Raw genomic sequence first — 27,589 nt, forward strand, 5'->3', positions numbered from 1 at the left:
TTCTAGTGAAAATACCAGATAAAACACTGGCACACTTCAACACTCACTGCTTTTATAGTTTTCTGTCACTCACAAGAAGTTATAAAGAAAACTCTAATGAGTTGCTATCAACCAATATGACAAAAGTGGAACAGTTGTCACTGTTGTAGATTCTTTGATTTAATGTTTTATCTGCTTATTTACATGTAAAACCACTGACTTCATCCATGACCTCCTGCGAGGCCACATTTCGCCTGAACACTGATGAACATTATGGTATAATAACCTAATTCCTTCAGGAATCACTGTACATTAGTTTTCTTTGTATTTATCAATATCTACTGTAAGTCTAGCTGATATGAGCAGCGTTGTTCAGCTAAAGGTCTTTCACCTGTAGCTTAACACAGCTAAAGAACTTTAAAAACTGAAACTGTGTATTATGTTGGTTTGTTAGTGTTACAGTAGAAGCTTTGAGTGTTATGGCATGGTGTCATCTTAAAAAGTGGCACTATGAAATAAATCTGACTGTGTGGAGAAAAAAAAACAATCATGAAATATAAATGAAACAATACTTCATGTATGATTATTTATTCCATGTTGTCGGTTTAATTTATTTCATCTTTAATACCTTGGAGGGAAATCTAAAAATGCTTGAAAATAACAGACACCATTTGCACTTTAAAACACAAACAGGGTGAGGATGATTGAATATTTGATTTGGTGTGTTCTTAACTTTTGTTTATGTGCAAATGTTGCAAGGAAATGCTGATGTACACATCTGTACACCCCATCTGTTCCTATAGTGTCTGCCAAAGTGCTGATGAAGCTAATTCTGATTAAAGTCCCAGTTTATAGAATACTTTAAATATTTAGTAGCTAGGGGGAAATAAAAAAAGACAAATTTTTTTGTGATATCAGAGGCTGATATATTACTACTGATATTTAAATTTAAATCTTTAAGTATGCAATTTTGTGGACTGGAAACAAATTCACATATTAACTCTAAAGTGAACTTTTTTTTTTTAGTGCAAGAGGAATTATGTTAGTTAAGAAAATTGAAAAACATCATGTGTCATGTAGATAAAACATGCTATTTGACAGCATGTCATATGAATAAATTACTGCTTTATTTTCCTGCAGTGCTGGTGCTAAAGAATGTGGCTGCGCAAAGTACAGTGATAATAACTGATAGGCAAACACACATAAATGACAGAAGTGCAAATAACAGTAAACATGTCATCCCCTCATGAATAATTCAGCCGGTGTTAGTGACGGCGGACAAAAAAAGCGAAGCATTATCTCTCAGTGGAGTCTTTTATGTGCTGTCATCTGTCAAATCTCTAACGTGGATTTATTTAACTGGTACAATGTTTGTTTAAATTGGTGGGTGTTGTTTTTTTTTTGGTCATTTTATAGAAGCAATAAACCATTTGAGGCTGTGATTTACAGTGATTTTAAAGCTGGGTTTTGTTTTCAGTCCTCATATATGTCTGCTATAGATATGTTGCTTAACGTTTCAAAAAGCAATGATGCCAACACTGAATCTATACTGGTCTGGAATGTGAAAGCTTGCTGGCGTTACACATCGGATTGGGAATTTTATGGTCACTTCAGCAGCTCTGTGCAGCTGTTAGCCGGCTGAAGCTAAAAGACTAAACACACTTCTGTCATTTAAAACATATTAAAGGAGAACTCTACTGATTCTAAAGGCAAGTTTACTTGTCATGTGGAAGGACTGCTCTGCATGCTTGGTCTGACAAAACATCCGTGATTGTTTATCAAGTTTATCTTAGTTTGGCCTTGAAGACTACAGCTACAAAACAGAAAGTTGGTTTTATACAAACTAAAGGCATCAAGTTTGAGAGACGGGTGTTCATCACAGATGAGGAAGTGTACAATTAAAGGTGGTTGCACTCCAGGAAATGTAGGATGCTTCAGCCTCTGTGTTGGATTTTGACCATTTCTTTCTTTATCTGTGTATTGAAAGTTCACTAGCTTTAGTATCCCTTTAACACACCAGTGCCTTTTATTTTCTGCCAAGTTCCACACATCATCAACATCCTGATATGTATCATCTGCAGTTGATGCATGTCAGTGCATTGCAATACACGACTGTCCGACTTGTTAGACTTGACACGTGGCAAAGCATCATAAAAACATTCCGTACTTGGGTTGGTACATCACATTTATAGTAGCCTGACAATTGTATTGAACAGTCCCTTACTGCATGGCGACAACTGCATCAAATGAAATGCATACGTACAGGAGTGACATTTACTGCAGGAGCAACAACAACTCAGTCAACTTCTCTGATGCTGCTGAAGTCATGTTTGTCTGATCACAAACTCGTACGCACTTATACAAGTAAATCCTAATGCTGCAAATCTCTTTATTGGGTATGCTGCTGTAAATTACTCTTGGAGATTCACTTTTTGAGCTCAGCTGTCTCAAATTCGAAGAGTCTGCAATAAGAGGCTTTAATATTGTTTTTAAACCACCTACTATCAATGTCAAACTCTTTGTTCGATAGCAGTCTAATTTTAAAAAAGTAGATTAAACAAAACATCATGCATAAAGACCCTTCACGTGTTGGGGTTGTAGTCATTTAGGTCCACAGTTTCTGTGATGACAGGAAATCGCATCACCTGGCAGGCTCATTGTGAACATAAACAAGCGACAAGTGTCCCTGATAGGCTCAAGACTGTTCAAACAAAACTGATAAGAAACACAGGAAAACACAGTGCTTATGAAGAGGGAAGAAATACTTGAAAAATGTTTAAATGTGTGCTTGGGTTTAAAAAAAAAAAAGGGACTACAGAAAGGGAATATCAGTCAAACTTGCTTTTTAATTGATAGTAAAGCTTACTGCAGTCCACATAAATAAAATAAAAACCTTTTCTTCGCAATATTTTTGCTCACACAATTGTATTAATTTACTTATATTGTTTGGCCTGGAGGCTGCTGGGAAACAGAAAATCTGACACTAGATTTTAAAAAAATCTCACAAGGAAAAATAAGCAGACATCAAGAGAAGGTGCATGTTTTCGATTGTAAAATGTGAAGTCACTGAACAGTTGGTTGTATAAAACACGATCCTTAAAGGCATCACAACCCGGAGATGTGGAGAACTCACTAGTAAAACTTCCATTGCATAGTTTACACATGCAATTTCAGCATTTTAGAGCCTCTTTCATGGTATTATTGCATTTCTGATTAATGTATGTACAGGAGACAGTTTGTATTTTCAGGTTTTTGTGTGTTCATTTTAGTGCTTGTGATGGCTTTTATGTTGTGCTGCTGTCTCTAAGTCAAGATTCCCATCTGGGTTCATAAAATGGTTTGTTCATCTATACATTTTTTCAGTCAGTTTTACAGACATTTTATGCTTTTGTAAGCATTTTATTTAGAACCTTTTTTCATTATAATGTGCAATTAAGAGTCTTATTAAATATTCTACCATGTATTCAGATAGTTTTAGTTGCTACTGTAAATTAAAGTGTAAACAGGGGTAAGACGCCCCCTTGAGGTAAGACTAGCTAAGACTGGCTGACTTTAGGTTGAGCTAAAAATGTAGTGTGATAATATTTGCTGTAGCACGAGCTGACTTTAGGTTAAAATAATATTGTAAGGCTACATTAGCTTGCTCTAGCACTTGTCAGCTTGCGGACTTTAGCCTAAAGCTATTACTGTTGTGCTATATTAGCTTGCTGTAGCAGTAGCTGATCTAAGGTTGAGCTAATAATATTATGTTATATTAGTTGGCTGTAGCACTAACTAACTGACTGACTGAAGGTTAAGCTTAAAAATGTAATGCTACATCAGTTCACAGTAGCACTAACTAACTAGTTGACTTTAGGTTATGCTAATAATGCAATGCTACATGAGCTTGCTGCAGCACTAGGTAACTATCTGACTGTATGTTAAACTCATGAGCTCATCATATCCATATATATATTCATTCATCATGCCACACCTGTATGTGTGAAAGAATAGAACAGAATGCTTTTAATGTCATTATACACAAAGTACAATGACATTTAAAAAAAAAAAAAAAGGTGTACATAGTTTATACTATAACTATATTTTTAGCCTTTTTGTGTATATATATTTGCTAACATATATATATAATGTCATGCTATATTAGCTTGCTTTAGCACTAGCTAACTAGCTGACTTTAGGTTAAGCTATTACTGTTGTGCTATATTAGCTTGATGTAGCACTAGCTAACTAGCTGACTTTAGGTTAAGCTAATAATGCTATGCTGCGTTAGCTTGCTGTAGCACTATCTAGCTAGCTTAAATTAAGTGCTCCTATTGGCTAAACATCCTTGTTGACTTGATATTATTTTTTGGCATGAATTTAAATCTGAATTATAATATAGTACAGTTATAATTTGTGTTCAATCATGTAAAAAAACAACAACAAACAAATCTAAAATGATTTCTATATGTGCTATGAAATGTTCTTGTTGCAGTTAAAGTGAGAGCAACACCAGAAGTTTGACAGGTTTGCATACTCCCGGTGTTCACGTTACACAGACATTCAAAATAAATGCTCTAAAAGAAAACAGACACTGTTCGTAAGGGGGCGTCTTTCCTCGGTTCACCATACTTCTTTTGCAGTAGACAGAAGCGCAAAAACCTCCCCGAAAACGGCATTTCATGCGGTGTTTCTGTGCTATCTGCGCGAGCAAAGTCGAGCCCAGCGTACCTGCATCCAGCTCCGTGTCCGACCGCGGAGGCTCTTTTCCTGGTTTCAAAGTTCCCACGGAAAGCGGAGGACCACCCAGCGGCGTCGAGCTCGGCTCCGATTAGCTGTTCGCAGCTCATTTGCATTAACGTCAGTAAAGGCTGTAGGTCAATCCTTGCGGGTGCTTTTATTGGATGTGCCGCTGTCAAGCAGTGCTGAAGAATTGGAAGGGCAAACGCCAGAAAAGGCAGAGAAAAGACAAACATTAAATCAGCATTATGTAGCTCGATCCTGCCTTAGCTCCGCTCTCGTCAACGTGAAATAATCCTGCCGTCCCCGATTCCAGATCCGAAACTTGTGGACAACGGAGCGGTCTTTTTTTTTTCCTCTTTCTTTTTCTTTTTTTTTTTTTTTTTTTTGTTTTTTTTTTTTTCTCCTCTGTGTGTCTCTCTCAAGCGATTGCATTCTCCAGAGGTGGTACCTCCAACAATCTGACAGCCTCTACATCCATATTATTATTATTATTTTTTATTATTACTAGTATTATTTTTCCTCCAGAATGACAGAAAATCGCGGAGCCTGGTAACACTGTAGCCAATTGCGCCCGGGTTTGGAGCTCTTATATCAGGCGGATCATCCTCAACCGGGCAGCGGATGCCTGAATGGAGATTGCGAGCCATCCACACAAGATTTCTCCGCGTCCTAAATTGGCGAATTTGGGCTGATAAATGGAGCTTTCCGTCGGGCTACATGGCGTTACGCTTCACCAAGGGTGTTTGACATCGGAGCGACTGGCCAGAATAACACTCTGCAGTGTGAATATTTCAGCCTGTTGATGATGAACCGCTCAGGACTGGAGCAAAGTGTCGTGAGAACCGGTTTATGGCCCGTGTCTTGAGCTGAAGAAGTGGGCAAGAGAGTGAGGAGGACAAAAACAAAACAAAACAAGGAATCCTATTTTTTTTTTGTTGTTGTTGTTGTTGATGGCTCCGAAGTGGAGGGAGGACGACTACACATGAAACAACCCTGGACACTAAAAAATGGATAAAACTATTGCATGAAAGCAGGCGGAGAGGGGGAACTGCATGGTGTGTTTTAGGGCCTACTTGATAACAGTGAAGTTGAAGTGAAAAAAAAAAAAAATGAGAAAATGGTGATGTGGTACGAAGAAGGCGAGAAGAGGAGCCGGAGTGAGGAATAAAAACAACAACAACAAAACAATTTACAAAAAAATTCTATGGGGATCTGAGCAGCTGAAGAATAACGGAATCCAAGTTTTTTTTCTCTCTCTCGTGGACAAGACAACTGCTTTGATTAAAAGATATCCAATTAACTTCATGTGAAAAACACAGGGAGGAAATCAGCTTCCTGGTCTGGGGGGTGGGGGGGTGGGGGTTAGAAAGATATATTATTCATGCCTTGTGTTAGAGAAATTGGAGAACCGGCTTTGCTGTGGCCTAGATGATACATACATATATATATATTTATATATATGTATATTTTTCACATCAAAATGAACCCTTAAGAGGAGGTGGACCTTAAAGACACACAAAAAAAGAGAGAGGGCGAATGACACTCTTGTAGCCTCAAAGTAAAGCACTTGCGCAAAACGACAAAAAAAGAAAAAAAAGAAGAGAGGCTGAAGTGGGTTGAAGCATGGGCTGTGCTTCAAGTATTCATATCTCTGATAGGGTGGTCTACCACAGTGGAAAAGAGTCCGAGGATTCCCACTCACCCCAGCAGACTAATACCACTCAGCATCAAGGAAATCCTGCCTCTGGACTACCCCTAAAACCCCCTAGCTGCAAGGTGAGGGAATCTGCATTCATTTCATTTTACTGTGACACTGAAGCCTAATGTGTGTGTGAGAGAGTGAAAAGTGTTGTTGTTGTTGTCTTTTACAAGGAGTTTCACGTTGTTCAAGCAAAAATCCAAAAACGTAGACAGAAATGTATGCAGTGGCCCCGAAAAATGGAAAAGTGTCAAAAATCTGACTGTTTGATACAACATGCAGTCACTTTATGGCTTTTTTTTTTTAAACAATATGTTGCATTGCTTTAATTTAAACTCCCTAAATTTTAATGCTTGACTTGACATTTTTTCATTCGGAGGAAACAGACCACACTCAGTGGAAGGTCGCGGGGTCACGGGCCCTTCACACTAACCTGAGGTATTGTTCTCTTTGTAGTTTCAGGATGAAGCAGGGACATAAAAGCTCACTGTATGAGCAACAGACTTTGTAGAACCAAAATCTGAGCATAAAACGCTGATGCTTTGACCTCTGCTTTACCTGCTTCCAGTTTTGAGTAGGACGTTCTCGGATCTTATCGAGGCCTAAACTTTGTCTGGCATGTGTAAAAACCAGACAATTTTTCAACTGTAAGAGCATTTAGTGAAAGTAGGAGAGGAGGATTTTGTTCCATAATAGCAAAAAAAAAAAGTTGATCATGAGTGTGTTGCAAAAAAATAACAATCCCATTTGTGTACTGGCCCACGAATAATTACGCTAAATATAGTAAAATGGGCTGCGCCTGCTTCTGTGTAAGCACTAAATAGGTGTTTCTAATCAAGGTGATGCTGTTTTCATCTGGCTTTTATTGCACAAGAGGTTACACCTAAGTTCAGATTAAAACGCAGATATGTGTTTGAAGGTGAGAAAAATGTGACTCCTCCCTGCAAAGTGAAAAGTGAAGGCCCTGGTTTTAATGGCAAAAGGTGGCATCCTGTTGGTAAAAAAAGCTCAGTAATTAAGAGTTGAGAGCAGCCTTTCTGTCTCTAATCGAAGAATAGTGATGCAGGAGAGTCACACTGGTGATAAAAGTCAGAAGGAAGCTTGTGATGTTTGGATGCACAACTGCAGGCGTCTGCAAACACAAAACGTCCGTTAAGGGGGGGGGGGGGAGAAAAAAGTGTGATCTTGTGAATTTAGCAGTGTGCGAGTGTATATGTGTGTTTATGTGCGTTCGTCTGACAGACCGCAGGCTATTTGAGGGCCTCTGTCAAGCTGAATTTCGTGGCCAAATGTCACCGCGGGATGCAGTGAGAAGTCAGTGTGACAGATGCCCCCACGTCAAGACGCCCACTGTGCCTTTGATTAAATTAGTCCCCTGATTGAGTTAGACTAATGGCAGGCTATACAAATCTTCCTCAGCTGGAAATGGTTAATCTCTGCTCTGTGAGGTGTCATCTTTTTACATCATCTGCGCTTTCCTCGGGCGGTTTTTAGATTTCACCATAATGTATAGAAAAAGCGTAACTAAAAATCACATGAACGTCAGCTCCTCCACGATGCATTCAAGGCCCAGCAACACGCTCTCACGCTCTTTTGATTTCTTCTTCTAAAAGTGATCGATAACAGCCATTGATTGTTGTGGAATTGTGCACCTGCTAGATTAAATAAGGCCCCTTTTTGCAAGACACTGTCATTGAAGAAGTACCAATTTCTTTGCATGTCATTCAGAACATGTCACGAACGGAAACTTGAGGAGGAGAAAACTGCACAAGATGACAGTAGAAAGTAGATCTGACACGATTAGTTGATGAGACGGTTGTTTGGACGACAGAAAATGAATTAGTTAAAACACACAGCTTCTTCAATGTGAGGATTTGCTGTTTCTTCTTTGTCTGATGTGACTGTAAAGTTTTGAATTTAGAAAGCAAGTTAAAAACAGGAGAAATAGAGCCAATTGTGAAAAGTTGTGGCCAATGAGGAAATTATTAATTGGTAGATTAATCAATAATGAAGGCATTCATTAATTACAGCCTCCATAGAAAGCATATTAGATTGACAGTATTTTAAGAGTTTTGTGCATCTTATTTTGTTTATCGTCTCTGTTTGCATGTCCTGGTTTGAATCACTGCAATTCTGAGGCGATCACACACACATTCATCCCCTAAAGGATCGTATTAATCATCCACATCTACACACACAGCTGGCAGCGGCTACGGCAAAGTTTGGGGTATTACAAAACTCCAGGCAAATGTTAAAACTGTGCTGTATCTTTGCTTACTTCTTTTTTTTTTTTGTACACTCGGAGACAGAGCGGCCGGGAGAGAACATGTGCAGGCGTCTACAGTGTGAGAAAAGATTCAATAGAAAGTTTGGGAGTGCGATGTGAGTCTTTGTCAAGGGTACGTTACCATCTGGGCTGCTCTGGCGATGATAAGGTTTAAGTACAAGGTCCTGTGATAGTGGGCTTTGTGTATATATATGTGTGTGTGTGTGTGTGTGTGTGTGTGTGGGGCCAAATAGACAGAGAGAGAGAGAAAAAAAAAAAAAAAGACCTCAGCCAAACACAACACCATTTATCTGGCCTTGACTTTTCCAGTCTGATTGCCCCCACTCAAGGAAATCAAGTAGCTTTGCCCCCTCCCCTCCACCACCTCCGCCTCCTCTGCACAGCAAAACGTGGGCTCGGCTTTACCGTTACTTTGTATGGAAACGGGTTGATAAAAGGTGCTAAGCTCACAAGTGTCCAGAGAGTAATGTCATCTCGCTTCGCTGCCTGATTCCAGCCCAACATGACTGGTGGAATCACTTGGCTACACCTCAGACCTCCCCCCCAACCCCATCCATAGAAGGCACATGGGGGTGGGTGGGGGGTCTGTCAGCTTTTTCTACCAGCTTGCAAACTGTTGCACCTCATATGATGCATCTTACTTTTAAAGAGTATGTTGTAAAGATATGATACACTGCTGACCTGACCTGGGCAGCCTCTGTGCATTTGTCAGTTTTCTCTCCCTCTGTTTCTGTGTGTGCTCTCTGGCCAGCAGTGTGTGTGTGTGTGTGTGTGTTTAGTCTAAGTTGAGAGTCATTGGGTAATTTATTCCAGAGGAGGGCAAAGGCTTAGCATGGTGATGAATTAATCCACTGTGCTTTTTCTGCTGGCTGAGAGGACGGAGACTGATATTGGCTCTTTTTCCTTCTCTCTCTTTTTCATTTGGCTATCAAACTTTTCTGTTGCTCTTCTTCTGTGTTCTTTTTGTCCTCGCATGAAGCCGCTAAGGCATTTATTTCCATCTGATCGATCACAATCATGATTTAATACGCAATAGGAGCAGCCTCCCTCTGGGCACCCACAGAAGCGCGAGTTGATTTCTGTTGTCTTTACAGCTCAAACTGATGGACTGTGCTTATCTGCGTCTATCAAAGATGTCATGTGTTTATGTACAGTGGACTTTTATAGCTCCGAGCATGGCACTAACCCTCTGGCACGCTTCCATAGTTAGCCGTCTGAGTCCCCCTGGGGCAAAGTTCTGGTCCTATAAGGCATGGTTTAAACAAACAAAAAGAAATTGTTAATTTGTTAGCCGTAGATGTGCTGGCAGGTGGGTTTTTTAATTTTTCTTTAACCTTTGGACAGAGTCAGACTAGCAGTTTCCCTCCAGTCTTTATACTAAGAGAAGCTAACTAGCTGCTGACTGTAATTTCATATCGAAGAGAAAAATGTAAAACTGGTATTTTGGCAAGAAAGTGCACATGCGTATTTCTAGTAATTTCAGGATTTGCCCTAGTTTTAATTCTCTGACATGAGAAGAAACTTTTCAAACAAAATGTCAGCTGCTGTGTCCCTGTGTTTCCCTTCCTGTCTGTCTGGAGTGTCTGCAGGGGCAGTAAGGAGTTGGGGTTTTTTTTGCCGTGTCATTTATCTCCACTAGCACATGAGCAGAAGTAGTTGAGAGGAAGCAAGATGGGGCCCAGGGAGCAACCACAGCCCGCTGATTGATGTATAAGCAGCTCGAGAGCTTATCGTCCTTGTTTGTATGTAGAATGAGATGCCCAGAAGTTCAGGGTCAAATGTTTTACAACGGTATTCATACATTTAATTTCTTAGAACCAGTCTGTTCTCCTGCATTAAGTGGCTCCAATGCTTGATGTAGTGGCACAGAAGTCTGCCACTGCAGACGCAGGGAATTCTCTGTAGATATCAAATTAGGACAATATGATAAGTCCCTTTGTCACCTTGAGTGCAGACACAGTGGGTCTCTTCATCTCCAAGAGCTCGCTCACTTGTGGGGTGTCAATTGGGTGCATGTACTTGTGAAACAGAACCTCCCATTGTTTTTGAAATAGTCTTAACCAATAAAGCCACATTCAAAGCTTGTCCTGCTCTCCCTCCAGGTTAAGAATTTAGTATCATAAGGCCAGCATGTGATAGTTTCATGAGATTACTGAAATGGTATTCTTTCAAAACAAGGCGCTACAAGTGTGTACTTTGCAGCAGTGCTCTCTGTTCTGTTTCAGAAGCTCACAGGAATGTAGACGTGAGTAGGCCCAGGTCCACTGGTGGCTTTTTAAGCTCCTCCTCGAATGTGCCTCTCCTAATTTTTTGGGCTGTGAGCATCTGCAGGGGTCATGGCGTCCTGCCACTGATGTATGTTTTCGAACGTGGAGCCTCCTGCGCCGTGCATCCAGACTTTCAGGGCTGGAAAGTGCCACTCAGAGATAGAGTGTGGAAACAGACACAGAAAGCAGTCGTGTTTTAAAGGCCTGCTAGATGAGCTGTTCTTTTGAATTTTCTTTTGTCTGTTGACTGCTGCAGTGTCGGCCATCGTTACTGTCACCGGGAATATAGGGCACTGATCCATCAATCAGTCAATTAGTTGTGCAGCAGTAAAACTGAAACAAATATGAAACACAAAACGCAATGTTCATAGAACTTAGTTAAGAATTGGTTAAAATATGGATAAAGATATAAAATTTTAAGATGAAAATATTTAGACTTTGGGTGCTGATTTAACCCTTTCTTGGCAGAATTCATTTGAAACATTAGTGGAGCACATGGAAGAGTATTTGTATCTTTTAGTTGTGTTTATAAAAGGTGTACTTTGTGGTGACACTCTTGAAAGATGTGCCAAATTGTCATATAGGAAACAGTCAAAAGGCAATTAAAGGACTAGTTTAACACTTTGGGAACACCTTCCAAAACTCTTTCAGGTCATGAATTAACCCATTGTACATCATTTTCTTAATTTTTTACTAACAGCTCTAAATGTGATCCCGTGGTTGATGATCCTGGACTACTCTTTGGTTTGGTGCAGGGAAATCTTGGATTCTTGAAATCCATTTTATGTCTGTTTTTTGTGTAGATTGATCAGAAGATGCAACGTGTTAATTAGTAAGCGTGGATTTTGTTACCTTCAGAAAGAGCCAGAATAGTTGTTTTCCTGTTTCCAGTCTTAATGTTAAGCTACAGTAAAGAGTAGAGCTGCAACAATTAACTGTTTAATCAATTAGCTGTCAACTATTAAATCATTCATCAACTATTTTGATAATCAGTAAATTGGTTTGATTTTTTCTTTAAAGAAAAAAGTTCAAATTCTCTTATTGCAGCTTCTTAATTGTACACTTCTTCTTTTTTTCTTTTTTTTAACTCCCTAAGTGACTGAATGTCTTTCAATTGTTACAAAACAAGACATATGAAGATGTCATTTTAGGCTTTGGCATTTTTCACCATTTTGTAGACCAAACAACTAATCGGGAAATTGAGAAAATTACCAACATATTAGCCAACAGTGAATAGCCCTGGTAAAGATCTGCTTGCTGTAGCTTCCCTCTGTGAAAAAAACAGGAACTTACCAAAATTTTGAAGATTGCATCAGTATAAGAAACACATGATTTTACTTTGATTTTTCATATACATATATACACAAGTTTCGTTGCCAACCTTCCAATTGTCCTCCTGACTTGCTGTAATCGATTTCCTTGTCTTCTCTTTAGCCTTTGGCTGTCTGAGTTTATTTGCTCACTTGGTAGCATCACAACTGTTTAGTGTTTCAACCATATTTCTATTTTTTGTTCATGTGAATGCATCTTTCAGATACTACAGTAATGTCATGTGCATACCCTCCATAGGAAGATCTCTTGAGGCCTTAAACCCGCACTTATGAGTGGTTTTGAAAAGTACACCATGTACTGAACACACTATCATTGTTCCTCCAAAGTAAGAGTTCATCTGAGAGTCATCTATCTTACATAGTGTCACAGTGTCAGTATCCACAGGCGGGTTTTTAAATCTCCCTTGGAAGGGGGCCTTATGTGGCGATTGTGGACCGCTGTAACCGTGCACAACACACCGTGTTAACAATGCTAACAGCCATGTTAACGGCATCTGGTTACTGGAGTACTTTGGACATTTTCACGCTCCATCACACCACTGTCCTTGCAGCCAGAATAAACTGAGGGAAGGTTGTATGTGGTGCAGTAGCTGAAAGACTCTTTCTGGGGCAAGATATACAAAGCATTAAAAATTGGTATTAAATTTATAAACCTGATGGGTATTTGACTGCAAAATTTGGCAGCTGATCTAAAACTATTTTCAAATCAAAATGCTCCCGAGGCTTTGACTTCATTTTACTGCCTTTCTTCACTAAAGAAGTGCTGAGCAGACAAGAGCCTCAGTGGATTTAAGTGAACAGGCCCGCAGCTTATTGGCTGTAGTAAACACGCGATACACCCATTCACCTGCTGAACGCCGCATTAAGCCAGCAGTGCTCGTCTCCTCCTTTTGTTTTAATGGACATAGCTATGACGCAAAACTCTCTGGAGTGCGTCCTGTCTTTTGCTCTGAAGATATACTGTACTCTCGGTTGATACATCCCTTGCAATTTTTACGGGGCAGAGCACAGATGGTGCACATTGTGTTTCAAGGTGTGTGGTTTTAAGGACACATTTTGCAGCGATTTAGTGCAAAGCTCAACTAAATTTTGACTTTTAATTTAATAGCAAGGAAGCTCAAATTAGTTCTTCCTCTCTGTCACCTTTTGTTCTTGTCGCTTTTGGCAAAATTGACCTTTGCCCCAGTAAACATCAGACTTAACCATATGCAAAATATCACTGACTGTAACAGAACTGTGCCAGTCCAAATCATTTGATCGAGACATGCAAATTAAATGTGCAGCTAAGTTGCAGAAACGGGAAGCAAGCCAGTCTGCATTGCTTAGCTCAATCATCATCAAAGATTCCCTGCAGAAATTCAAGTCTAACTTGGCCTGTAACATTTGGTCTTTTTGATTTATTAAAATGTAAAATATTTTGATAAGGTTGCTTTGATATTTTTACATGTCGATTCTTATCAAGTTGATCTAATCTCGTATGTCAAGGAAAGTATCTTTGGCCTGACAGCTGAGGATGGTTTTCATGCTCCAGATTTTCTGGCTTTGAATTAATGAAGTTGATTCAGGTTGAGATGGCACCAGACCATTTAGTTTCCAGTTTGGAAACTTGGATTACAAAGTCCGTTGACACGCACGTGAGAAACAATGAAGCACACTTAGAAGTATCTACTTAATGTGCATCAATAGATAAAACATTCCTGCATGTCTGAAGCACCTGTGTCATTTATTGTACCTGATACACCTGCTGGATTACATTCCTCACAGGTCGTCTGTTTTTAACTGTGTGCAGTACAACCAGAGCAGCTGCTTGTGGCTACATGAAATATTATTCTGCAGTATACATAACACACAAATAATATATTAATTTTGTTTTTCTCACAACTTATTGCTGCTAATATCTTCACATAGCCAGCATAGTTGAAGATCTGCAGTCCCCTTTTCCTACATTTACCAGAAGCATTCACACACAATAATTTCTTGGTTTTATCTGAGGTTTCGTGTTTCTGTTTAGAGTGTTTGCTTATCACTGCCGCAACATCTCATCATTATTTACTTACTGTCAATCATCTGAGACTTACGGGAAAATTGGAAGCCTTTGCCAGAAAGTAATCCCTCAAAAACATGTCAGCCCACAATGCTTGTGTTGTCTTCCTCAGTGTTTAATTAAAAGTTTGGTAAGAGATCATGCAGTTTGTATGTAAATTTGCCAGCAGTGTCGGGTAGACTGAGATAGATCTGATACAGAATGCATTGTAGAATGATTACAAAATGGATGCAGTCATTGTTGATATATCAAAACAGATAAAACTACATTAATAATAATAATTTGCAGAGAAATTTGCCCTCCTTTTGTTAAAAACATTTCTTAAAGAAAACTCCTAATTTAAAGGGTTTAAAAGCAGAAAGAGGCTATAAGGATTGGAATGTTACAAGCAACTGAGTAACTCATTGTGAAACGTAATCGCTACTGAAATACGTCATGCTGAAATTCTAATGCCACTGATTTCACGTTATGGCACTAAAAATGTTTTTCTTCTGTCTGAATTTATGTAGGTTAAATTGCGACTTTCCAGAAGCCACCTTCTCAGAATTTAACAGGAGATTTAACCAGGGATAACTTCCCAGTTTAGGCAACCTTCAAATCTTTGGGACCTTTCTGAGAATTGAGGAAGTTCTTTTAATAATTCTTACAGTGATAAAACGAAACCTTATTTATGATGTAAATAAATGGCAAAATTAGACTTGTTCAAACAGGAAAGTCCAGTCAGCCTGTTCTAACCTGTATATACTGTATATATATTTTGGTTACTGTATTTGCTTCTGTTTCTGTCCATTATCAGTTATCTTAATAAGCATTAGGATTTTTTGCTTTTTCTCTGGGCTGTACGTCCATGTGTGTACACAAACTTGCATTAATGTGTGTATTGGCACGCAGTCTTTTTCATTCAGTGTCTGTGTGTTTAAATCAAGTGTAGTTTGTGTGCCAAGCCCCAGCTTGTGTCACTCACTAATCCCTCATGCAACAGTGACATCAGTGCTCCTGTTTTAGCAGGTGAAGAAGAGGAGGGGGAGTCCGCTGATTATCTAATGCTCTCTCACCCCCCCTCTCCAGCCATCTGAAGAGTCCTGAGAACCACTTCTGATATTTTCAAAAACATATAAGCTGCGGTGGAGAGGCGGAGCCGCGCAGAGTTTGCAGATAGAGCAGAGGGTGGTGTGGCCGCAGTATTGCTAATTCTAATCCTCTCTTTAGGCCACCCGGCTGGTGAGGTAATTAAGGTTGTACAGTTGGGTATGGCTCTGGCAACAAAGTTCCTGCAGACTAATGAACTCTTGCTCTTACTTCTGTAGCTTGTTGTTTGTGCGCCGGTTGTCTGGTTGTCATGCATTTGGCCGGACTCAGAGGGAGGAGGGGCTGACTGCAATGGAAAGGTTCCTGGTAAGATTACAGTACACTGTAGTGTCACTGGACCAGGCAGAGTCCAACTTAGACTTCCCAAGCTCCTTTAGCTTGTCCTGTTGCTTTATTGGCCTTTGACCTTACTTGGACTGAGCTGGGAGAGGAAGGAGAATGTCTACTACACATGCTTGATCAGTAGCTGCACACAGTTCACGGTGAAAATGTCTCTGATGGCAGATGTAGAAAAATGTTAAAGGCTTTAAAGTTTAGAAATGCAAAGAAAAATATACACGTAATTCAAAATATTATCTGTTGCATTTATATCTACCAAAAATAAGGAGGTGTGGGTGTGAATAAAAGGGAAAGTGAAGCAATCCAATCCAGTGTGTCAGGTCTGCAGCACTGGTGTTGAAGGTGGCATTTGGGGGCAGAAGAAGAAGGGGAGGTTTTAGTAAGGGGCTGCCCCAGAGCCCTGGATAGCTTAGGATTGTCCAGGTCTTATGAGGATTTCAAGGTAATCTGGATAAGGACAGAAATACCTTGAAGGTGAACACTGGAGAAAGTGCTCTTCTTCTTATGGATCTGTCTTTTGTTTTTAATTAATTTACACCCATTAGTGGTGGATACAGTGAGCATCTTTTACATATAATTTGCTCTGAAGTGTCACTCCATCATTTTTTATGCATGATGTTCAACTACAAAGCACTTGAAAAATAATTCTTTTATGTTTTCTCTGTAGTTTTGGAGCGAGCTTTATAAAGTTGATATCAAATTTCAAACAGAAAACCAGCATTTAGGAAACTGGAGGTGTGCAGTTTGAAAGAAGTATTCATTTAGGTGGCAGGGAAGCTGTAATCAAAGATGGCATTGTGTAGGATGCAGTGCATTTGGAATTTAAAGTCCTTCTGCTTTGCTTTAGACCATTATTTTTTTTAATGTATCTTGTAACTTTGCGAAATTCCTGCAACTTTCCTTTAAACTTACACGCTGGCTGGTTTATATTGTATATGTAGTTTGTAGATTCTGCCTTTAATCAGCAGGATTTGAGAGTTGAAGTTGGCTCATCCTTGAAACCAGATAATCAGTGGTCATACTGAGAAGACAGCTTGGATACACTCTGTCCACAGCGTTCATACAAGCAATCGGAAAAGATGAAGAGGGAAGTCAGGGAGAGTGAGACAAATTTAGATAAATGCAGCCACAGGAGATGCATAAAAGTCGAGGACATATGGCAACGTAATCATGTTTAAAACCTCATCTGTCTTTTGAATTGAAATCTCTGAAAGTCTCAGTTTAACAGTTTGGCAGTTAGCTTGATGTAGCAAACAGCCTTATGTACTGTATTTATCTCCATGTTTAACGAATCCATCTCTGCGCCTTCTCCTCGTCACTTGGCCTGACGGCAGGAGCTGCTCCTCTGCCAGGCCTCAGTTACTCTCCTTGGCACAGTGACACATAGATCACATACACTCTTGTGCCACGATGTACACAGTGTATGTTGCAAGACCGATGCGAGTCATGAGCTGAGGGTTTAATCTTGGTCAAAAATGTTCAAGCGCTTGCAGATTGTCTTTCTGTGGAAGAAGGACAAGGTGTGCTGTCGTCAGCTCTTTTGAGTGTTCTTGTGTACAGAAATATTTGTACGGACTCGCATGTATTAAATATCCACTTCTCATTTTTCTGTGTCAAACTGTAAAAGCCGGAGATTGCAGCGGACCGGCAGCAGCTCACATAATCTGATGGGTTCTGTGATACGTGAGGCGATGCTCGCAATGTGTGGAACACCGGCGAGAAACAGGGACAGGTCACCAAGGATGAAGTAACCTATCCATTTTCTGCAAACTCTGTATTTTTAAACCATGGACGTCATTCAAGGGCATTTGGGACTGAATTCCAGGACAAGTTCAGTCTCCTGTGAGTTACTCGGTGTCTTCCCTCTGTGTGTGTGTGTGTGTGCATTCCCGTATGCTTGAGTTTCCGCACTATCTGGTGAGGTAGGAGAGATGTCACTGCAGACAGAATAAAGGTCAGGGCGTACTCTGAAAGCACTGCTCGAAAAACAATGAATGTGTATGTGTGTGTGATTAGAAATTGCTGGATTTGGGACAGCGCGTAGAAGAAGTAGCGTACAGTGCTGCAATACAAAGAGAGCAAGTAGCACTGTATGCGTCATTTTACAATTCATTAACACATTAGAATTCTATTCATTTCATTGTTATTGTGTCTACAGAGCTGCTACCATTGCGATTATCTTACCTTCACTTGCTGTTACTTAGGATTAAGTTCGTGGCTTCTTGTAACTCTACACATCAGGTACAAAATGGATTTTCAGTTGCCCTGTGTATTACTCAAATTGCTCAGATTTTCATAAGATGACAGAGACAAGAAACAAGGAACAAAATAATAAATTTAAAATGAAATATGACAATTTTGTTGGTCTCTCATACTGCAGGCCATGTTGCCACTGGTTGGTAGTGTGACAGATGTGGTGATGTTTTGATTTATAAGGAGGCATGACGCCTGTCAAGCTTGTGACGTGATACGAAGGGTGTGGCTGCAATCTTTAGAGGCTTGGCGGAGATGTCTTCTGAATTTTGCATATCAAAGGGACGTGATTGTCTTGTTAGCTTGACTGCAGGCTCTTGTTATTGGAAGATGACACCAAAGGACCTCAGTTTGTTCTCTGAATGGAGAATTTGCTACTTCTTGTACATCTTTGGGTTTCAAACTGTTGATGATGTTGCCTTAAGCTCACGGAGTTTGTGATGGTAACTTTATGACAGATGATTAGTTTAATTGCTAAAAATAATAATCCATTGCAATTGAATTTATCTTTAATTCCTGTTACAGGTCTGTTTATCACCGTCCAAATTATCAGGACCTGACTATAATTTATGTGAAGCTTTTTGTAATTTCAGTTGTACAAACTAACTAAATGTGTAACGGTGCATACATTATTTGGCAAAAAGAGATCTAAAAGAGTTACACCAATTATTGGCTGAAAAATAGTTTAATAATTTCATTGAAATCTCATTTCTAAATACAGTTGTTGAACAGTTATGTTTCTCTGAGTGGGAGGATTTGCCTTTTTAGCTTGTTGCATATTGATTTTCTTTGGGGTTTGGACTATTGTCCTCCACGGGAGGTTGTCTGAAGACTCCAACATGAGTCATTTCATGATTAATGATTATTAATTATTAGTCGCAGCAGTTAGCTAAAGCTGCATGCCATTCAAAAGTAATATGCGAGTAAGCGAGAAGTGGCAATTGTGTATTGTATCTAGAAATAACTTCTGCCTGGCGGTGTGTTCTTTTTAGACACCTTCACTCAGGTGACCCCATCTGAGCTGATCAAACCATGGCTTGTATTCAGGCAGCTCCTCCATGTGCAGCTCTTTTCTTCTGATCCATAGCCACATTAAGGCAACTTCCGCTGCCTCAATGGCCACATTGATAGCCCTTTGCCTTTTGGCCTCTGTGATGCCCAGCAGGTGGATGATCCCGAAGAAGAACAGGCGTGCACACCCTCTGCATCCCACTTCAATAAGTTCGGTTTGCCACCCTTTGCTTCAGTATTCTTCCCCTAGCTTCTCATACTTTGCCCCTTTGTTCTTGTTGGCCTCCTCAGTGCGTTCTTCCCAAGGAAGTTTAAAGATGTTCATCTGCTTGGAGCCTTTTGAGATCAGCACTATGTGTTGCATTAAAGTTGTTGTAGCAGCAGTTTCTGAGAACTTCAGTCACTCTCCCAGGTTGACTTCTGTGGTACACGTCCACAGGTGCATTTTGTGATGCGAGACATTGGATGCCTGATTGCACCTGATTGGATGACGCTTCACAAGGAAGCTGTCTGCACTTGGATTTCAAACTGGATCAACACTGCGGCTGGTTTGGAAATTTTCTCTTTTATTGCAAAAGCAGTTCAGCGAAATGTGTTTCTGAAAACATTTAAGATGAGAAATAAGCTATGCAGTTGTTACAGCTGTCTTCATTTTGGATCGATAAAGGTTAGTTTAAAAATATTTTTGGAAGTTTTTCAGATGCGTCCGATCATGCTCAACCATCCTTATTTGCAAAAAGTAGCAGAGACCTCAACTTTGTACTAACAAGGCAACATGATTCCCTGTCTCTTGACACAGTGCAACACTGCCAGAATCTCTCCCCCTACTCACACAACAATAAATGGGAAGTGTTGAAGGGACGGATGCTGTGGACACATACCATCAGATCCCAGTCTTGTTCCACTGTTATTGGGTGAAAAGAAATGGTCCTGGCAGCTAATGTTAGCTTTTCCCCAGCTGTGATTAAGGAGAAAGGCTTCTTCATTTGGCGCAAGCGCTTGCATTGGTGATTCTTACTGCGTTTGGTATTTCCTATAGTCTACAGGACTTAAAAGTTCTCCAGGGTTCCTCTCTTCAGGCACAGTAAGCAAGTTGGTTTCTCCTCCTTCCACCAGTAGAACAACTTCAACGGGCTTGGTAGAACATCATAGACAACCTGGATTAACAAATTTAAACCACAAGACTTTGCTCTCGATTCTAAATTGTCCGTAGGTATGAATGCGAGCATACATGGTTGTCTGTCTCTAAGTGTAGCGCTGTGATAGACTGGTGACCTGTCCAGGGTGTCCCCTGCCTTCTCTCCAAGTCAGCTGGGATAGACTCCAGCCCCCCCGCGACCCTAGTGAGGATTAAGCGGTGTATAGATAATGGATGGATGGACTTTGCTCTCTAACTCTTGCTCCCATCTCTCCCTCAACTGATGCTTTCACCGTGCCCTGCAAAAGTGTAGTACCCTTCCACAAAACACTACATTCATCAGCACCCTATGCTTTAGCCATGACTCGATGGCATCCACTGCCTCTGCTGCCCTCCACTTCTATCCTATCCTGACCTTGAAACCAGCCTGAGAGACTTCTGAGTCGTACCACTCCTGGTATTGCAGTGCCTCCATAGCAGAGGTCACTCTGAATTTTTCATTCAGACTCTGTCAAAGCCCTCGACTGTGGCGATTGGGACCTCATAAACCAAGAGGGGCCAGAGAGGATGCCATGTTAGTACATCCAGGCTTGTCGAAAGGAAAAATTATCAAAATTAAAGAAGTAAAGTGAAAATAGATGTCATATAAAGGAGTTCATTTACATTAGGAGGTTATTCTGGTTTGCATAGCTGAACAATTGTCATAGTTAATGGAGGGAGACATGTTGTTCATCTCATGACACTGCATCCGATACACACTGACAAACAAGAAAAAATACCTACATGTTTGATGAATGTAGTCTTACACATGAGAAGTGTTGCATTTCTTATAGAGCATGTTCTTTGCAGGACGTTGTAGTCTTTATTCCAGGGGGCTGGTCTTTCCTCTGTAGTGCATACTGCCAGACAGACAGTGAACGAGAAAGAGAGAGAGGGAAACAGATAGAAACACAGAACGCAAGGATGTTCTGGGACAAACCGATCCACAGTGGCCTAGTTTCTCTCAGTGATGCCAGTGACTCAACTAAAGTCTTCTGCCTGGCTGACTGTGGGCTTGGTCACCATGGATAAGACATGTGGAGGGAGCCAGAATACACATGGTTGCAGTTATTTTTCTAAACGGATGAACTGCAATTAGATTAACAAATTAGATGAATGTTTGATTTTTTTTTTTTTTATTCAGGGTTGGGGGCAGTATAGATATATATTTTCACTCATTTTGCTATTCTTTTCTGCAGTATTAAGGCAACATAGAATAGTAGATAACAACACTGCATATTCATAATACAGTAAGTTTCTTTTTTTAGACTTTTGTTCTCATCTGCACACCTCTCCTGTCGTGTAGTTGTGTCAGATCAAGCTAGAATAATTTCAGTTTTATCTCGGTGCTTTACAGAAATGCGTCTATCCATGAGCCACACATCAAGAAATGAAAGAATATGTTGAGAAAGAAATAAAGCGTGTGCATAATAAACTCAGGGTTACGCAGATGTGTGAGGCTCTGCATGTAGGTGAGTGTTTGGACAGCAGTGTGCAGGAAAATAAAGGGAAGACATGGAAGGAAAGGAAGCGCCGGTAACGTGGGAAGTGATATTAGAGAGTTGAGTTTTAGCTCTTTCGTGAAAGAAAATGTGTGCGATCCGTACAGAAGTAGTGGTTTTATAAATACAATTTCTGGCTCTCAATCAGAAAATCTTTTAATTATTTAGGAAAGTAACATGAATGCATGCTGAGACACTACTTAAAACTGCCAAAACATTCGAGCTCTGAATTCTAGCACATAATCATCACTTTGTCACTTTATCATCATTTGCTTCACACTGAGCCCTGAACCAAAAGGGGATTGAAGATGAGGAAATAATGGTGCATCTGATTAATTTAGTCTAAAGACCAACAACTCAGATTGTGTAGCTTTTCATGCCTTTTTTTAATTTTCGCTTTCCACCACCGTACTACATCTAAAATTGCTCACTGTTCATTATAATGTCTAAATGGTACTCCTGCATGCTTGTAGCTGAGGTGAGGTTCTCATGCTCCAACAGCTTGCAGTGGGTCTTTTTGAGCTGTGACAGTTTCTAATGAACCAACAAACCGCATTAAATTAGGGGAACTAGCTTTTCCTTTGCAATCGGATGTGGTTTTTAAATTTCCACTTACTTAATGACTAAAAACTTGAATTCAAGTGTTTAGGTTGATTTTTTTTAAAGAAGTATTTCCACATAATTTAAAATGCCTTGGTAAGTCTTGTGTGCTTAATTAAGATAATTATTAAGACCAGTTTTTAAGTGGACAATTTTAAAGATATACATTGAAATATGAAGAAAAATGTAGTTCTTAAGCCATTTTAAATAAGTTAGCTCCACTTGACTTTAGTTTTAAATCAATTACCAACATTATTATGTCAGCTCAACAAATCAAATTAATATTTACCAATCAAAAGGTTTAGCTCAGTCATTAAATTATCATTTTTATTTTGCTGCCGTGTATTTAATTAGGTCCTGGAAATAGGTCACATGAATTACTTTTACATGGCCTTGGCTGTATATTTGGGGTTGACAGATTGCAGAATGTACTAGTGACCGATTGAGTCTCCTGACAGTTTTGTGTGATGGATAAGTATCTAAATATCTGAAGCACCTACAACCTTTGGACAATACTGTATATAGTCCCTTATTTATTATCTGACTTGCTGTGCTGCACTTTTCTATCATTCACCTTTTCAGACGTGCTAAGGAGCAGTTTCGTCAACACCAACTGTCATGTCTATTTTAAGATGCTGTAGATGTTACATCACTATGAACTGTGTAAAAGTTGGTATCGTTATAGGCATAATAATCCTCCTTTAGATGTGTTTGGTATATTAATTTTTTCTCATAGGTTTTGATTAGATTGCTGTTAACTACCTTGTTTGACTATGTGGTGTATCCTGTGCAATTACCCTTTTGTAGCAAGAAGTTTATTGTCTAATGTGGCAATAAACACATTGAATAGCAACCCTTGACAAACTTGTGTGCTTGTCTAAGCCCTTAAAATAGCATATATTACATTGCTGCTTGTTTGGGAAATCAATGTATCACAGCTCTGTTTCCATCTCTAAAAGGGCTTTTTCCAATAATCCACAGTAAGTGAAAGAGTTGAACAGCTTTAGTTTATTTGGAAAATTCTGAATCTATGGCAATATAGTGTGACATATAATTTTAATCTAATATATGTGTTTTTGCTTTCAAATAGTAATCCATAACATATGACCATAATTGAACTCTCTCTCCAGTTATTGGTTAATCCTCTAAAAACTAATCTTCATGTATTAAAATGACATACTTAGACTTTGCTTTATAACCTAAAATGGCCTAGATGTAACTCCTTTCTCATGCCTCCTCCAGATTGTGCACACCTATGAAATATTCACCTTTTTCCCCAGTCACCCTGCTGCTGCTTTCTGCAGTAAGACTGGTTGCTGCTTCCTTAGATTAGAAGTGGTTGCAGGTTTGAAACCTCGTTGTTATTGTTGGCTTTAGTGCAGGTGTACTGGCCGGCAAATGCAAGTGGCCACACATGAAAGTGAATTATTCTCTTTGAGGTAACACACGCAGCATGGGCAGCTCGCACTACTATCTGAGTGGCTCAGCGTGCGGCGAGCTGGATGTGTTACTCGGTGCCATTTAGACCATCACTTAGCTCAGTGTGTGTGAGAGTTTACTGTGTCTGTCTGTCTGGTACATAGTGTGCATCCACACCTGTGGCTGAGACTGCTGCCCTTAATCAGACCTAATGAAGAACATTGATTCATCGCCATTTGATTCACACTTTTGGACAGGAACACGCACGTACACAAACTCATGCGAGACACCTCACTAGTAGTTGCAACTTCTCCTGAGGAGGAAATGCTGAGCTCATCTAATATTGCTGCGTTATCAGCTCTGCTTATAATATTCTGCTTAACCGCATGTGGAGAAGTTTTAAGGAGGGGACAAACTCCCGACCTTCAGAAGTGCGTGTTAGCTGGGGAGAGCCGGTGGTCTGGAGATTGTTAGAGAACTGGGCACGTTTTCCTAAGAAGCACGAGCAGGGGCAGGCATCCCAAGATTCCCTGCATCCTGGTCCCAGCTCTGGGGTGGAGGAAGCTGTTTACTCTTTCTATCTCTCACTGCTGACGTCGGCGCACCGAACAATGTCATCCAATTTCCTGTTTTTCACTTTAGTGGAAAGCCACTCTCCCAGTGTGTATGGTGTACTGTGTGTGTGTCTCTATGAGTATGAGACAGAAGAGCTGGGGGGCTGGAGGAGGAGGTGGAGAGGAGAAGGAGGAGGAGGAGGAGGAGGAGGAGGAGGAGACCTATAGGGCCGGATACACTGGGAGCAGGATATAGGGTCAGAGGCAACTCCACTATGTAAATACATTAGGTGTGTTGAATGAGAGTAGCAGCAGACTGAAGATGACTGTAGACACCCAGCAGCTCTGATGTGGTCAGACGGGCCTGTACAAGCAGGAAAAGGTGTAATATCACGTGACTCCTTTGAAGGTCGAAAATGTCACTTTGCGTCACTTTATTGAATTACTAAAATTTTTTTGATACAATGAAAGTTGCAACTGGGCAAAGCAGGAAACTGTCCCGAGGCTCCAGACACTTAAAGGGCCCAAAGACTCCATGTTCACTGTCTGCAAACTAGTATGTTGTAATTATTGTCACATTGGAATCAGCTTAGATGATGACTTTGTTGAGTGAATCAGGTTTTTAGTCATGATGTTACTGATCTACATCAATTTAATGTGTCTGTTATGCTACATTTGTTTGTGCTGCTGACTTAGGGTTGAGTACCAAAGCTTCCCTGGGACAGAAAACTATTCCAATAAGTTCTTTACAGGCCGGAATACATAGTTTGAATTTGAGGAAGGGTTTTGGAAGATACGTTGAGTAGAGGTATTAGATTTAGGAGAGAGAATTGGGTTGATCATTACACCTCAAACTAAAATAACAGATTGTGTTTGTTTGGTAACACTGTATACTCCCCTTAAGCACAACAAAAAAGGATTAAGCATAGGTTTACAGTTTCCAAGTCTCATTTTTTAAAAATGCATTCATAGACGTGTTAGTATTAAATCTCAAAATTGAAGAGTTCGCTAGGTTTTGAAAAGCTGACTATACAAAGATAAATTAACCCCATGTGACGTCGTTAACAGCATCTTGAATAGCAATTTTGAAGCTCAGTGTAGTGACCAGTATTGTCCTCTTAACTCTCAGCGAATCCAGAAATTAGTCAGTTCGGTAAAATGTGAATGGAGATGAGGCGGGCCATGGTCATATGATGGCTCCACTTGTTACTCAAAGCCTAACTTTAAGCCTTAATACAATTTAAACGGGTGACTCACATAGAAATTCACTCCCTGTTCTGCTGTCATGAATGAGTGAATTAGTTACTCAGACCAAAACTGTTTTTGTACAAGGCTGTAAACCTGTTTGTTTCTGCTGTAAAATGTTGCATTTTAACATGGGGGTCTATAGGACAGACTGGTTTTTAGAGCCAGCCTCAAGTGGCCATCAGACGAACTGCAGTTTCTGCAGCCAGAAGCATGTAAAAGTAGAAAGAATTGTCAGAATGTCAGCTTTCTGATGATCCATGAACTCCTCATAAGGAAAACTGACCAAAATCTGAGCTTGAAATTATATTTGATCAAAATGACTTAATTGACCTAAATGTTTCATTTAAACATTTGCCCAAAATACATTGTTTACTTTTGCCAGATTCTGTTAAAAACTAAAAAATTCTGCACTCTTCAGCACATTTGGGAAGCCAGATGTGATTCAGCTGCAGCCAGCTGTCACGTGACTAAAATTCAGGGATTTTTTTTTGCTGAACTGCAGAATGTGTTTACACAGAGCAGATAGGAGGCAAGTATGGACACCAGTTAAAAATGGAAGTAGTAAAATATGTAGAGACAACATTTTTTCCCCCTGGTATGGGTAACACCTGTGGGCACTTGGGAAAATGTTGTGCATGTTGATACCAAGGAACTCAACTTTAGATTTTTCTTTTATGTGATATATGGCATTATATCTGTTTCATACTGCACAGAGGACACTTTTCTCTGCTTCTAGCCATGGTTTTGCTGTTTCTATAGAGGTGAAGAACTTAATATTGTAGTAAAAAATGAACACCTGAATTGTTATTTAAGTTCAGTGATTTATTTTATTGTGTTATTTATTTATTTTTACAAATTACTACAAACTAATTGGTAATAAAGAGGGTCACTCAATTTTATCCCATTGGGTATTTGGCGCTGGAAACTGTGAATTTTAGATCCAGCAGGTTTGGATCATTCAGATAAAATTTATTTAAAATGGATGTTTTCCTTTGTGACACAAAACTTAACTGTTGTTTTTAATTAGGTCTTGTCCTGAATCATTAGTTTGACAGAAGAATTTTACAGAAATGAAAAAACTGCATCATCATGATTGCACTGAAAACATTCAGTCAAGGTATAACATTTAATTCATTCATTCACCGAGCACATCTGCATCTGCGCTGTGCCCTGCAACTGAACAAACTTGTTAACAAGTGGCCCTGCGCACACAAACACACAATGAGAGAGAGATTCCAGTGTGACTGGTACGACACAGCAGCATATAGCAAGAAGGCGGGACGTGGATTACGTAGACGTACACACCATGTCCGTGCTGCCTGGCCTACTTGTTCACTCACTTCCCCTGCTTTGTTTGCCTCTGGTCCAGTGCCAGCGTGATGTTTGCGGGATGCAAATGCTTGGCTGAGTGATTCATTGCAGTGTGTGCGTGTGTGTACTGTACAAGAAGAGTATGTTGCCCGAAGAGGCTGGCAGGCTGGTTCAGCTCTGTGTGTGTTTGTGTGTGGCATGCCGGCTATTCGAGTTACACAACCCCAGCTGCAGTTGCATCGGTTGTGTCATTGTCAGTTGGAGAAGCGAGTCTCCCTGGATGGAGCGCTGCGTCCTGCTCTTGCTATGTTCGCTGGAGGCTCTGCGGCCAAAAAAAAAAACTTCATACATCTCAAGGCCCGACCTCGACACATTCGCCAACAGACGGCGTCACAGTGGAAACGTTGGTTTTAATGTGTGCTGTGTTGTTGAATGATATTTACCCAGCAGTAGGCTACAGTTTTGTTTGGACAATAAATGAGTTGCTTGAATGTACTGGTCAGAATTAATAAAGCTCTTTATTGCTGAGCTGGGTTGAGCTGCAGGCTGTGTAGATAGAGCAGTTAGGAGACGTGAATAGAAACCAAATAAATATCTAAGCAGTAAAACACCTAAAGTACTCAGAGACACCTTTTTTTCCCATTATTGTTGTATTTTTGTGTGACATCTACTAGGCAGTATGTAATACAAGAGTTTTATTTGGAAGATAAAGTAATGGTTGGAATCTACTAATCAAAATGAATAAAGCTCAGAATGG

The 27,589-nt window shown here is 40.0% G+C and overlaps 1 protein-coding gene across 2 annotated transcripts in view; it reads left to right on the forward strand.

Annotated features, from left to right (window-relative positions):
- The first annotated feature begins 5,080 nt into the window (after positions 1–5,080).
- pde8a (phosphodiesterase 8A) overlaps positions 5,081–27,589 on the forward strand; it is a 50,147-nt gene continuing 27,638 nt past the window's right edge. Inside the window, exon 1 of one of the 2 annotated variants that reach the window (XM_008286638.1) lies at positions 5,081–6,477. In XM_008286638.1, coding sequence (XP_008284860.1) covers positions 6,325–6,477 — 153 coding nt within the window. In that variant the 5' untranslated portion in view covers positions 5,081–6,324. Of the gene's footprint in view, positions 6,478–17,563; positions 17,600–27,589 lie in introns of those variants that run through there. The other variant, XM_008286639.1, reaches the window with a different exon arrangement.

The sequence above is a fragment of the Stegastes partitus genome, unplaced genomic scaffold, assembly GCF_000690725.1.
Source record: "Stegastes partitus isolate 25-593 unplaced genomic scaffold, Stegastes_partitus-1.0.2 Scaffold462, whole genome shotgun sequence".
Classification (NCBI taxonomy): Eukaryota; Metazoa; Chordata; class Actinopteri; family Pomacentridae; genus Stegastes; species Stegastes partitus.